This window comes from Microcebus murinus, chromosome X, assembly GCF_040939455.1.
Source record: "Microcebus murinus isolate Inina chromosome X, M.murinus_Inina_mat1.0, whole genome shotgun sequence".
In the NCBI taxonomy this organism is placed as follows: domain Eukaryota; kingdom Metazoa; phylum Chordata; class Mammalia; order Primates; family Cheirogaleidae; genus Microcebus; species Microcebus murinus.
In genome coordinates this window covers 122530586-122543825 of record NC_134136.1, presented here as the reverse complement: position 1 = coordinate 122543825, position 13240 = coordinate 122530586, and the positions used below count along the sequence as shown (strand labels likewise).

The window sequence follows — 13240 nt, the reverse complement described above, 5'->3', positions numbered from 1 at the left end:
GGAAATAGAAAAAAAAATTAAAGGCCTGGTGTCATGGCTCACGCCTGTAATCCTAGCACTCTGGGAGGCTAAGGCAGGAGGATTGCTTGAGCTCAGGAGCTTGAGCTCAGGAGTTCGAGACCAGCCTGAACAAGAGTGAGACCCCTGTATCTACTAAAAATAGAAAGAAATTAGCTGGACAACTAAAAATATATAGAAAAAATGAGCTGGGCATGGTGGCACATGCCTGTAGTCCCAGCTACTTGGGAGGCTGAGGCAGGAGGATCCTTTGAGCCCAGGAGTTTGAGGTTACTGTGAGCTAGGCTGACACCACAGCACTCCAGCCCGGGCAACAGAGTGAGACTCTGTCTCAAAAAATAAATAAATAGAAGTCAGATCATGTCTCACTCCTTTCTCCAAACCTCCCAAATCATTTCCTACCTCACTCTAAATAGCAGCCAATGGCTTAAAAATAGCCTACAAGGCTCTCCATTATCTAGCCCCACCCCATACCTCTGTGACCTCACCTACTCAAGCCACATTGATATCCCTGCTGTTCCTTCCTCTGCCAGGAATGCTTCTCCCTCAAATATCCACAAGGATCACTCCCTCACTTCCTTCGGCTCTCCAGCTCTCGGCTCTCGGCTCAAATGTCACCTTATTAGAGAAGCTTCTCTGACCACCCCAAATAAAATAGCAACCCATACCCCTACCCTAGCCTTTTCCATCTCCTAATCCTTTTTCTTTCCATAGGGTATATTTCATTGTCTTTCTTCACTAAGGACAATGGTATTGTTCTGCTTCTGGTTCTATTCCCAGCACCTGGTATGGTGTGCCTGCTATGTTGTAGGCACTCAATAAATATTTGTTGAATAAATGAATGTTCAATGAATAGCTATTAAATGAAGGCATGTGGAAATTAGGATGCTGCTTTTCAAAACAGAGTAGGGGGAGAAAAAAATATCAGAGCAAAATTTAAACAATTCCTCAATCCACAAACTGAATCCATTTTCCAGGATACATTACAGAAAGGAGATTAGTTCAGTGAAGTACACCCACGAAGGTCAAATGTTCCAAAGAACATTTAAATATTAAATATTCATATTAAAGATGCCTCAACTGAATCTGAGTAGAGTAATACTTAGCTTCAAGATTTATGTTTTGGCCGGGCGCTGTGGCTCACGCCTGTAATCCTAGCTCTTGGGAGGCCGAGGCGGGCGGATTGCTCAAGGTCAGGAGTTCAAAACCAGCCTGAGCAAGAGCGAGACCCCGTCTCTACTATAAATAGAAAGAAATTAATTGGCCAACTGATATATATATATAAAAAATTAGCCGGGCATGGTGGCGCATGCCTGTAGTCCCAGCTACTCGGGAGGCTGAGGCAGAAGGATCACTCGAGCCCAGGAGTTTGAGGTTGCTGTGAGCTAGGCTGACGCCACGGCACTCACTCTAGCCTGGACAACAAAGCGAGACTCTGTCTCAAAAAAAAAAAAAAAAAAAAAAAAAGATTCATGTTTTGAGGAAGATGTTTTATTTCCTGACAGTGACTGCAAGCAAAATTGAGGAAGGTTTTGACTGAAATATAGAATCATTACAACTCATTCCCACAAATCTGGAATGCCTACCCTTTCATCCAAGTTTGGATTTCAACAAGGTCATTACAAGCTTTACTTGTAATGTAAATCAGAATGGATAACATATACATATATGTTTTCATTACGTTATTTTATTTCTTTTTTTTCCTTTTTTTTTTGAGACAGAGTCTCACTTTGTTGCCCAGGCTAGAGTGAGTGCGGTGGTGTCAGCCTAACTCACAGCAACCTCAGACTCCTGGGCTCAAGCAATCCTGCTGCCTCAGCCTCCCGAGTGGCTGGGACTACAGGCATGTGACACCATGCCTGGCTAATTTTTTCTACATATATTAGTTGGCCAATTAATTTCTTTCTATTTATAGTACAGACGGGGTCTTGCTCTTGCTCAGGCTGGTTTTGAACTCCTGACCTTGAGCAATCCACCTGTCTCAGCCTCCCAGAGTGCTAGGATTACAGGTGTGAGCCACCACACCCGGTCTACGTTATTTTTATTACTTTGGGAAAGTTTTAGGACTTTATTTCTTCACACACTTTTTCTGTCTCCACCTTCTCCTTTGGGGATCAATTTATCTGTATGTTAGGCCACATGTAATTGTCCCACAATTCATTTATGCTTTTTTTTTTTGTATTCTTTTATTCTCTGTGTTTCATTTTGTTAGTTTCTATTATTATGACTTCAGGTCACTAATCTTTCTTTTCTGCAAAGTCTAGTCATTAATCTTATCCAGTGCATTTTTCATGTCAGACACGTCCCAGCTACTTGGGAGGCTGAGGCAGGAGGATCACTTGAGCCCAGGAGTTCAAAGCTGCAGTGAGCTATGATCAGGCCACTATACAACAACAAATTAGCATGATACATCTGCTCTTTGACTCAACTGACAAACTGAGTGTTGTGCCATTGGTTGAGATGAAGGAGACAATAGGGTGGTGCCTGAGCAAGGAAAATGCAAGAGATGTTTGCATGGGTAAGCCTGAGTCATCCACATGAACATATCAAACAGGTCATCATAGTATACGTGAGTCTTGTGTCCAGGAAAGAGTTCTAGGTTAGAGGCCTAAATTAGAGGATCTTCCAAATATTTGCAGTAATTAAGGTCATCAAACAAGATGGAGTCACCTAGGGAGAGAATATTGGCAAAAAACTAAGGGGGACCAGGATCATACCCAAAGATACTCCAATATTTGGAAACTGGATACAATTGGAGGAACAGCCAGAGAAGGAGAAGATAACCAGGAGAGTTAGAGCAAGAAACTGTAGATTGCACTAGAAGATCACAAGAGAGGGCAGAGAAGTGATTGCTGGTTTGACAAGATTATTATTCATCAATGATCTTGCCAAACTGAATTGAGTTAAATATGCTCTGGGGCACTCTGGAGTGTTTGGAGACTGAAGAAAGTCAGATAACTGGCTTTGTTGAGGAACACAGCAATGGGGTCACACCAAGGGGAATATACGGGGCCAAAAATCACAAGTAAATATGTCTGTGGATGTTAACGACACAGTATCTGAAACAACCTAGAGGGCCATCAATAGGGGAAGAGCTGAACAATGCTACATTTATACCATAGGATATCATGAGTCAGTTAAAAAGGATGAGTTAGGGCCAGGCGCGGTGGCTCACGCCTGTAATCCTAGCACTCTGGGAGGCTGAGGCAGGTGGATTGCTTGAGGTCAGGAGTTCGAAACCAGCCTGAGCAAGAGGAGACCCGTCTCTACTATAAATAGAAAGAAATTAATTGGCCAACTAATATATATAGAAAAAATTAGCCAGGCATGGTGGCACATGCCTGTAGTCCCAGCTACTCAGGAGGCGGAGGCAGAAGGATCGCTTGAGCCCAGGAGTTTGAGGTTGCTGTGAGCTAGGCTGATGCCACGGCACTCACTCTAGCCTGGGCAACAAAGTGAGACCCTGTCTCCAAAAAAATAAAAAAAAAAGGATAAGTTAAAGAGATGTCCTTATCTATTAATATATGAAAAAACAGAAGCATCAAAACAATACGAAAAAGGATGGGCGGATTTTATCCATGTCAGTACCCTGACTGTAATAAAAGTACTGATTGTAATAAAAGACTTCTCTGTATTATTCCTTATAACTGCGAAACTACCGGTATATTATCTCAAAATTTAAAGTTTAACTGAAATACTTCCAATATGTACATAATTTGGGGCCTTTTTTCACAGTAAGCATTCATATCTTTTACCATCAAAAACTATTTAAATTATTTTTATTTTAATTATTATGGGTACACAATAGCTATACAAAAACCTATTTTTTGTTTTGTAAATAAAACAGAGCTCGGAGGAAGGGTGGTAAAAAGCAAGCAAAATCTCATCCCTGGCTTCCCCTGGTTAAGGGGATAAAGCCCCAACTTTCTAGGTCTCCAGGTCAGCCCCCGCCTGGAGCCTCTGGAGCTACCACCTCTAGAAGTCTGAGATGACTCTGTCATGCGAACGGGGTTGGCTACTCTAGCCCACCTTGGAGGTCCAAGCCTTGTTAGCCCAGAGGGTTAACACCTCTAACTCCCCAATAGGTTACCGAGTTGTTAGCTGCTCGCTGTTATGCAAGGGGAAGGTTCTCTCTCTCTCTCTCAGCCGACCTAGCTCCGCTCCCTGCGCCCTCCTCGCTAGTGCTAGATGCTCTAAAGACCGGAGAACCCGGAAGGGAGGACTGCGGCCCCATTTTTCCGGCCAGGATGAGTCATTTCCCGTCACAGACTCCCTCCCCCGGAAGTGGGGCCTGATGTAAACACCGGAGCCAGGAGCCAAGGCCCGGGAGGTCAGAAAGCAGTGCCGCGGGCGGCACCGACAGGTGGGGCCGGGGTCGGGGACGCGCGGACGTCAGATCAGTGACAGCGGCAGCAAGCTGGAGCACAATTCCAGGGTTGCTTGGGGTCTGGGGGAGGAGGAGGGTCTTTTGAGTAGGAGTCTGGGTAAGTGGGGGTCTAGGACAGGGGTGTTGACTGGGTGCTGGCATTGGAATAAGTACGAGGACAGTCTTGGGAGAGAGGTGAGGCTTTCCAGGCAGAGTTCTTGGGTGGCGCGGGCATTTGCAATGGAGGTTCAAAACAGGGGTCTTGGAAAGTGGAGCAGTCCAGAGAATGGGTTTAAGGTGGAGCTGTCCAAATATTGGGAGTGAGGCGGTTTGGTTAAGGGTGTTACACGGGGGAAAGGTAAGAGGTTTGGGCCCTTGGAGGACGGAGATGGGGTGCACCTGGGCAGAGTTCTTGGGGAGATGAGGGCTCAAAGGGAGAATGGAGGCTCTAAGGCAGTAATCTTGGGGCATGGGTTCTTGGTCACATCTTAGGGAGTTGAGATCCTCTTAGGCAGGGGTTTGGGATAATTTGTTCTGGGCAAGGGTCTTGAAAGGGTGGGGATGCCCCTGGGGAAGGTCTTGGAGAGAGGCTAGGGATTTAGAGAAGGAATCTTAGGGGGCTGGTGTTCCTGGGGGTGGGTCATGTTGGAATCAAGGACAGCAAAGCACAAAGAAGATGTCTCAGGGGTGGGGACTTTAGGTAGGGGCCCAAGGGCATAAGGGAGATCTATGCGAACATCCAGGCTGGCCCTGGTTGGGAATGAGCAAGGTATGAGAAGGAGTCATTCCAAGGGGTTTGGAAGCCTGTGAGGGGGGAAGGTCTGAGAGGACACGGGTGGTTGAATAGTTTGGGGTAGAGTTAGAAGGGCATCAGGAAGGGAGTTCCTGAGAGTGGTGGACCAAGCATAGCAGTCTCAGGGCCAAGTCATGGAGGTGCAAGAAGAAGTGATCTTTTCCTTATTTATTGATAGGTGGAGTTGGGTGCTAGGTCCAGGTGTGAAGATAAGAAGTGGGGGTTGCAAGTGGTTCCAGGCCATGTCCTGCATTGGAGCCAAGATTGGCTGGGGTTGGAGATATCACTGGGGCACCCCCTTCCCCAGTGCTTCCTGATGAGTCAGTGAGGGCCAACGTGTAAGGAGGAGGTGGGGTCATTGCAGGCCTGGATCTGGAGTTGGCCAAATGTGAAAAAATGGGGGGATTTCCTGGCCATGCTGTTTGGGGTCTTGGGAGCTAAAAGGACAACCCCAAGGGTGAGACCTCAGGACTCTCCCCGTTTTTATCTTCTTTGGATTCCTGCCAGAGTCAGTAGTTAGCAGAGTGGGAAGAGGAAGAAGAAATCAGTTGGGGACAGGCGTTTTAGGTGGGGAGATCCCAGGACTCTTTCCATCTCTATCCCATTTGTGTCCAGTAGAGCAATCCCGGACCATGACTCAGCAGCCACTTAGAGGAGTGACAAGCCTGCGTTTCAACCAAGACCAAAGTGAGAGAAGCTTGCATTTGTACTCTACTGGGAGGGAGGGAGAGGAGGGTCAGAGGTGGGCATGGGTTTCCAGCTTCCCACCTGGGCATTCTTTGAGGCAGTCTGGATTCCTTCCACCCCCCAGGCTGCTTTTGCTGTGCCATGGAGACTGGTGTGCGCATCTACAATGTGGAGCCATTGATGGAGAAGGGGCACCTGGGTGAGCTGTTGGTGGGGGAGAGCAATGGGCACAACAGCTGGGCTGGGCATTGGCTCCCACCTCCACTGACACCCTGGTCCCTGTCCAGACCATGAGCAGGTGGGCAGCATGGGCCTGGTGGAGATGCTGCACCGCTCCAACCTTCTGGCCCTGGTGGGCGGTGGTAGCAGCCCCAAGTTCTCAGATATATCAGGTAAGTGGCCTCATCCTGCCCTTGGCCCAGATTCCCTGGATTCCTGGCCTCCCACAGGCACCCCGAGGCACTGGCAGATAAAGATGTCAGAGCACCTCAGTCACATAGTGAGGCCTACATCCTGGAAGTCATGGATCTTATAGCTTGAGAAGCTTGGTGTTGTTTTCATTTTAAAAACACTTATTGAGTGCCTCCTCTATGCTATATCCTTACCTATGGAGCACTTACTGTGAGCCTGGTGCTGTCCTAAGCACTTAATATGTATTAACTCATTTAATCCTCACAGTAACTCTATGGGTAGGAAGTATCATCCCCATTTTTACTGATGAGGAAACTGAAGCCTGGTGAGGTTAAGTGACTTATCCAAGGTCATATAACCAACAGGTTTTTAAATCTTGGAGCTGTCTCCCCAATGCCCCCTTGGTTTGAGCCTCAAATGCCATCTTGGTTTAAGGTTTGTTCTTGTTGATCCCACTGAGACATGGCAGGAGTCACCTTAGGTGAGTCACGGAGCCCTAGGAGTTTTCATAGAAATCTCCTGGGTGTATGGACTAGGACCCAAGAGGCAGAAATAATTAGTTACTGAGGGGAACTTACAGGCCTGAGTGTGAGTCCCTGTTTGGTTGCTAATGGGCTGTGAGCTCCTTGGCCAGGCACTCAACCCCCTCGAACCTCAGTTTCCTCATCTTATGTAAGAATTCTAGAACCGGTTCTCTCAGGGATCATGTCCATAAGTGTTTGTGCTATGTGAGGCTGACATTGGGTGTTTAGTGAAGGGCTAAGCAAGTGGGTTGAGGTCCCATGGGGAGTAGGAGTAGGTCCTATGTCACCCAGGGCTGGCCCTTACCCTAAACCTTGGCCCCAACAACCCACCCACCTGCCCAGCAGTGCTGATCTGGGACGATGCCCGGGAGGGCAAGGATTCCAAGGACAAGCTGGTGCTGGAGTTCACCTTCACCAAGCCAGTGCTGGCTGTGCGCATGCGCCATGACAAGTGAGCCTGAGGAGGACTGGGGTGGAGGGTAGGAGGTCCCCATAGCAGGTGAGAGGGTTAGTCCCGCCTGGGCTTCCTGCCTTCCCCTCATGGCCGTCCTATGTTCTGCGAGGCCCGCAGGATCGTGATTGTGCTGAGGAACCGCATCTACGTGTACTCCTTCCCTGACAATCCCCGCAAGCTGTTTGAGTTTGATACACGGGACAACCCCAAGGGTAAGAGGACTCAAATATGCAGGTGTAAGGGCATGAGACACTAGATGGGCAGAGGGACAGAGATGAGGAGAGAAAGGAAGGGACACGCACAGAGGAACTGGGAAAGAGGAAGTGAGAGTGCAGCGATGCTCACACTTGCAGTCTATCCATCATTACATCCCTCAGCCAGTTCTCTCTCCCCACCCTGTGCCCTGCCCCACTCCTGGGTGTTCTCAAATGGCAGAGCAGAAGAAACACTTAAGGAGGACATGGTGGGTGTTTCACGGATCCCTGGGCCTCTTGGGGCTGTCATAGCAGCTTACTAGAATCCACAGCTGCACAGGGAAGAAGGGGACCTTGGTGGCTGATGGGGCATGCAACTGAGCTGAACCCCCTGAGGGTACTGTGGGTGACATGTATCATGGGGGCTTGAAGTCTGGCCCTTAGCCAGCTCTGTCCATTCTGAGACCCTGCCTCATCTTCACCAGCCCACCCCACCTTCATCTTCACACCTTAGGGCTCTGTGACCTCTGCCCCAGCCTGGAGAAGCAATTGCTAGTGTTCCCAGGACACAAGTGCGGGAGTCTGCAACTTGTGGTGAGCTCTCCAGGGGACAGGGGTGGGTAGGTGGGTGGACTGGCTCTTTCTGTGGACTCTTGGCCCCTCCCCTCCATAGCCCCCAACCAGAACTGCTCCTTCCTACCCCAGGACCTGGCAAGCACAAAGCCTGGCACCTCATCTGCTCCATTCACCATTAATGCCCATCAGAGTGACATAGCCTGCATGTCCCTGAATCAGCCAGGCACTGTAGTAGCCTCAGCCTCCCAGAAGGGTACCCTCATTCGCCTCTTTGACACGCAATCTAAGGAGAAACTGGTGGAGCTGCGCCGAGGCACTGACCCTGCCACCCTCTACTGGTAAGCACAAGGCATGCATTGTGGGCTGGTGACCCCATGCCATGTGACATGTGAGCATCACTGCTGCTCTGTCTTCCAGCATTAACTTCAGCCATGACTCCTCGTTCCTCTGTGCTTCCAGTGATAAGGGCACTGTCCATATCTTTGCTCTCAAGGATACGCGTCTCAACCGCCGTTCCGCGTGAGTATCCCCTGCCCCTACCCACCACACCCCCTTCCCCCTACCCATATACCAAACCTGGGCTTAGTGAGTGCTGCCTGCAGGCTGGCTCGTGTGGGCAAGGTGGGGCCTATGATTGGGCAGTACGTGGACTCTCAGTGGAGCCTGGCAAGCTTCACTGTGCCTGCTGAGTCAGCCTGCATCTGCGCCTTTGGTCGCAACACTTCCAAGAACGTCAACTCTGTCATTGGTGAGTGGGAATAGCTGCATGGTTGGGGTACTGCATGGGGTACTGCAGGTTGGACCTGAAAGAATTTTAGAACCATGGGAAGCTAGAATGTGTAGCTCAACTTCATCATCAGTAAGGGAGATTGCACTTGAGCAAAGGCGTGGAGGAAAACCCTAGGCCATGGGACACCTGAGAGGGTGGGAGTGTGTGGTTGTGGCAGCCTCTAACCTTTTACCACCCCTCTTTCCTCCCCTAGCCATCTGCGTAGATGGCACCTTCCACAAATATGTCTTCACTCCTGATGGAAACTGCAACAGAGAGGCTTTCGATGTATACCTTGACATCTGTGATGATGATGACTTTTAAGAACCCTGGAAGCTGTGCTAGGGACCTGCAGTGGCAGATTACAGAGCTGAGCCTTAGGGGTAGAGTGCTGTGGAAGCCATCAACCAACAAGCATTAATGGGGCCAGTGCCCACTTTTCACTCAGCAGAGCTAAGTCTAACTAAACAGCTCACTTCCCCCAAGCACTTCTTAATGATTGTGTGCCTGAAGGGCCACGCCAGGAACCCCAAGGGAAAGTCTTAGTCCAACCTGGGGATTTTTAAAAGCTTCCCAGGAAGAGATGATCTCTGATGTGATGAAATGTGAATAAAAGGCCCTGAATGGCATTTATGGCTTTACCTCAGGGGCGGGGCATGGAGCTTCCAGGAGAGGTGTGACCCTCCTGGACCCTGAAGGGAAGGACGTGGAATCCAGCTCGGGTCCTTCAGACAGTGCATCCTCTCTTATCTCTGGCTACTGTGTGCTGGAGCCGCCGACACCGCCCAGAACAGTCCCTGGTGGTGCCCAGCCCAGGGCCGCCAAGCTGTCCAAAGGGTTGGGAGTAACCCGCCCCGTGGTGGAGGTTTGATTTCCCAGCAGCCCTTGCTGCTTTACGACTGTTATATGCTTTTCCGGTCACGTGCACTCCCGTCCCTGCGCAGTTCACCTAGGCGGCTAGGACCGTAGCCGCCGAGTCCAGACTCCATCTCCCGGTGAGCCCCGCGGCGGCGCGGGTCATAACGGGTGTTGCAGTCCAGTCGCTCTTCTGGCTGGTCCAGCAACGTCGACCGGGAGGATGTCGGAGGTTCGGCTGCCACCGCTACGCACCCTGGACGACTTTGTTTTGGGGTCGGCGCGTCTGGCGGCTCCGGATCCATGTGACCCACAGCGATGGTGCCACCGCGTTATCAACAACCTCCTCTACTACCAAACCAACTACCTTCTCTGCTTTGGCTTCAGTCTCGCTCTGGCCGGGTGAGGGAGGGAGGCTCCGGTTGGCTGGGGACATCTGCAGGGCGGACCCGCGGGTCTTTAAGGACCTGGAAGGGGAATGCATGGCCGAGAAGCTAGGCCTGAGGAGCTTTGAAGGGGGCACTTGAAAGAGGGGGAATCTGGTTACAAGGAGGGCCTGCGGGGGGACAGTGGATCTGGAGGGAAGACCTGGGGAAGATGGAGAAAAGTGTGGAACTGAAGGGGAAAGTTGTCTGGGAGGTGGACCTGAAAATAAGGAGGGACTGAAAGAGGGACATGAGAGTACTTAGGGGCTGGGGAGGGTGATGTGATGAGTGATGGGGCCAGATTAAGACGGACCTGGAGGACGTAAGGCAGACAGGGACAGGGATATGGACATGGTAAGGTTGAAGGGTTTGGAAGGTGGACTTGTCGATGATATGGTCTTGAAGGAGAGCCTGGCTGTGACTGGAACACGCCAGGAGCAGGTGCTTGTTGGGAAACTTGGGCCCAGAGGGAGGACCCAGGAATGGGAAGCCTGAAACCAGAAAGGGATGGAGAATCTGGAGTAGGGAGTTGGATGGGGCTGGAAGTTGAAAGTGGGACTGAAGGCCCAGAAGGGATTCTAGCAATTCCTCTAGTAGGAATCTAGAGGGGTCATTTGAAGTGGAGGAAGCCTGGAAGGGGGTCCTGTAAAGACCTTGGACCTGGAGAGAAGGAAATGTGTGGAGACAGCAGGCCTGGAAGGGCGATCATTAGGGGAAATTTGGGAGCGGGGGCGCTGGAGAGGGGCCCTGCGTGGGTAGAAGGAAAGACCAGGGATGGCCTGGGAGCCTCGGGGGTCTAGCGGGATTGGAGGGCCTGTTGCGTGGGGACCTCAGGAAGATGGGACTGTAGAATTGACAGGAAATGAGGGTCCACATGGGTCTTAGGAGTCGGAAGCCCTGCAGGATGGATCTGTTGGAGACAGGGCTGGTGGGAGTATTTGCCAGGCTGGAGTATCTGGCGGCCGGGGACCATGGCCCCTGGGGCCCAGGGTCGGGTAGATGGTGGTCCTGGAAGCTGAGTGGCCCTTCCCCCGCCTGCCCTGCTAGTTTAGCTCCTTTGTCCCCGCAGGTACATGCGCCCGCTGCACACACTCCTAAGCGCACTGACAGTGGTGGTGGCCCTCGGCGTGCTGGTGTGGGCAGCTGAGACTCGCGCAGCTGTGCGCCGCTGCCGCCGCAGCCACCCCGCCGCCTGCCTGGCCGCAGTGCTTGTCGTCAGCCTCCTCATTCTCTGGGCCATGGGCGGCGCTGGCACTTTCCTGCTCAGCATCGCCGGGCCGGTGCTTCGTGAGTCTCCATTACCCCAAGATAGCCGGGAAAATGGCCAGCGCGTTCCTAAGGCGCCGGCCACCCTGCCGGGGTTCCAGGGCTGAGAAGCCCAGGAGACATGGCCACGCCCCCGTTAAAATGCCTGCCCGGGCTTCGCTCCCCCTTTCTGGGAACGCCCCTTACTACTGCCTTTCAAAGTCTCATTCCTGGTGTTAAGCGCCTTCCGCTGGCCACGTCCCCGTTACTGGGCGCCCTCCCTGGCCATGCCCCATTGCAAAACGAATTACTCGGCCACGTTTTCAGGATGAGAGGCGTCTTGGCCCCTCACCACTCCACTGGCTTGCCTGCGCAGTTCCCTTCAGTGGACCACTATTGGCTGCAGGCCAATCTGACCCCTCCTCTCGGTGCCACCCACAGTGATCCTGGTGCACGCCTCACTGCGCCTGCGCAACCTTAAGAACAAGATTGAGAACAAGATCGAGAGCATTGGTCTCAAGCGGACACCAATGGGCCTGCTACTAGAGGCGCTGGGACAAGAGCAGGAGGCTGGATCCTAGGGGCCTGGGAACTGTACCCAGGACCTGGAGAATACCACACCCCTCCCCTCAGCCCATACCCAGAGCCCTTTCCCAGCCCTTATAATAGAAACCTGGAGATGGACCCCTGCCCAGTCAAAAACCAAGGGAATCTGTGGCCACCCCACTCCCATCCTGGTCCCAAACTAGGGTATCCCTCAGACCTAACCCCACTGCCTAAAGACCAGACTTCCCCAGTCCTGCACCTGGGACTCAGAGTCACCTACATCCAGCCCCAAAACTAGGACTTGAGACCAGAGCATCCATGGCCAATCTCAAACTGTGGACCCAAAGACACTCCCTCAACTCAGATCTGGGACCCACTGGTCTATGCACAGCCCCAAAGCCAGAGCCTGGAGCAAGGCATTCTCAAATATTGAACCCTGGACCAAAGCTCTTCCAGACCCCTACCCCAACTTGGAACCCAGGTCAAGGTATTGGCAAATCTTGCACCCCAAACCCAAGTGTTCCCAGCCCCCATCTGGGTGGAGTCGGTTATCCTGACTGTTGAACCCCTTAGTCCCAGGTGACCCCAACCCCCACCAGTCTCACTTACCTCCCTCCAGCTCTACTTGGGATTTTGCCCCTCATCCTGATGTTCCATAGTGTCAAGGACCAAGGGATGGGGTGGGGTGGGGTGGGGTGGGGGTAGGCCCCGACTGGGAATGGGGCATATATATATATCAGTGTTGCCACAACAATAAATGCTGTTGCATCTCAAGCCAACCTGGGTAAAGTTCTTGCACATTTCAGTGGACAGAATGGCCTTCTACTTTTTGCTTCAGTGAGGGACTTAGCCTCTCTGTCAAATATGTGGGCTAAAGGGGTGATCTCTCAGGCCCTTCCTCAAACCTGTTACCTCTGGATTAGCATTAAAGCACAGGGAAGTTAAGGGTATAGAGTGTTTACTATCACCATTTGTATTACTAAGGGTTCTTGTTCGAGGTTAGCTAGGAATCTGAGTGCAAATAGGCAAAGAAGTCCCACATCACAAAGCAAGTAAAGTTGAAACAGATGACACTATAATGGGCTGTTTCCATGGGTGTGTGTGTGTGTGTGTGTATATATATATATATATATATATATATATTTTTTTTTTTTTTTTGTAGAGTCAAGGTCTTATTATATTGTCCAGGCTGGTCTCAAACTCTTGGCCTCAAGTGATCCTCCCACCTTGGCCTCCCAAAGTGCTGGGATTATAGGCATGAGCCACTATGCCCAGCCATGGTGTTGATGGTGTGGTTTTTTTTCCTGTAAAAATATGTTATGTGCACCTAACTAAATGTGTAGACCCTCAAGGCAAGGCCAACAGAGGAGCAATGGA

General features: G+C 51.1%; 2 protein-coding genes across 12 annotated transcripts; both read left to right on the top strand.

Annotated features, from left to right (window-relative positions):
• Positions 1 to 4269: 4269 nt before the first annotated feature.
• WDR45 (WD repeat domain 45) lies at positions 4270 to 9421 on the top strand. 11 transcript variants are annotated; one of them, XM_075999504.1, is made up of 11 exons: positions 4270 to 4381; positions 5796 to 5864; positions 5989 to 6063; positions 6152 to 6256; positions 7145 to 7250; positions 7371 to 7465; positions 7962 to 8041; positions 8153 to 8361; positions 8483 to 8542; positions 8626 to 8771; positions 9007 to 9421. In XM_075999504.1, exons 2-11 carry the CDS (start codon positions 5810 to 5812, stop codon positions 9114 to 9116), a joined length of 1041 nt encoding a protein of 346 aa, XP_075855619.1. In that variant the 5' UTR covers positions 4270 to 4381; positions 5796 to 5809; the 3' UTR covers positions 9117 to 9421. The 11 variants fall into 11 exon arrangements, with proteins under 11 accessions (XP_075855619.1, XP_075855617.1, XP_012593606.1 ...); XM_075999502.1 differs by having other exon boundaries at positions 7142 to 7250; XM_012738143.2 differs by having other exon boundaries at positions 4271 to 4381; positions 8441 to 8542.
• Positions 9422 to 9555: 134 nt separating this feature from the next.
• Positions 9556 to 12556, top strand: PRAF2 (PRA1 domain family member 2). Its single transcript, XM_012738153.3, has 3 exons — positions 9556 to 10049; positions 11142 to 11359; positions 11759 to 12556. The coding sequence occupies exons 1-3, from the start codon at positions 9871 to 9873 to the stop codon at positions 11896 to 11898; spliced, it is 537 nt and encodes a 178-aa protein (XP_012593607.1). The 5' UTR covers positions 9556 to 9870; the 3' UTR covers positions 11899 to 12556.
• The last annotated feature ends 684 nt before the right edge of the window (positions 12557 to 13240 follow it).

Excerpts from the sequence above, each read along its gene's own strand:
- WDR45 (XM_012738134.2), top strand. The coding sequence starts at position 5,810 with ATGACTCAGCAGCCACTTAGAGGAGTGACAAGCCTGCGTTTCAACCAA. Across the intron at positions 6,064-6,151 it reads GATGGAGAAGGGGCACCTGG|ACCATGAGCAGGTGGGCAGC; the intron begins GTGAGCTGTTGG and ends GTCCCTGTCCAG. Across the intron at positions 7,251-7,370 it reads GTGCGCATGCGCCATGACAA|GATCGTGATTGTGCTGAGGA; the intron begins GTGAGCCTGAGG and ends CGAGGCCCGCAG.
- PRAF2 (XM_012738153.3), top strand. The coding sequence starts at position 9,871 with ATGTCGGAGGTTCGGCTGCCACCGCTACGCACCCTGGACGACTTTGTT. Across the intron at positions 10,050-11,141 it reads TTCAGTCTCGCTCTGGCCGG|GTACATGCGCCCGCTGCACA; the intron begins GTGAGGGAGGGA and ends TTGTCCCCGCAG. Across the intron at positions 11,360-11,758 it reads CATCGCCGGGCCGGTGCTTC|TGATCCTGGTGCACGCCTCA; the intron begins GTGAGTCTCCAT and ends TGCCACCCACAG.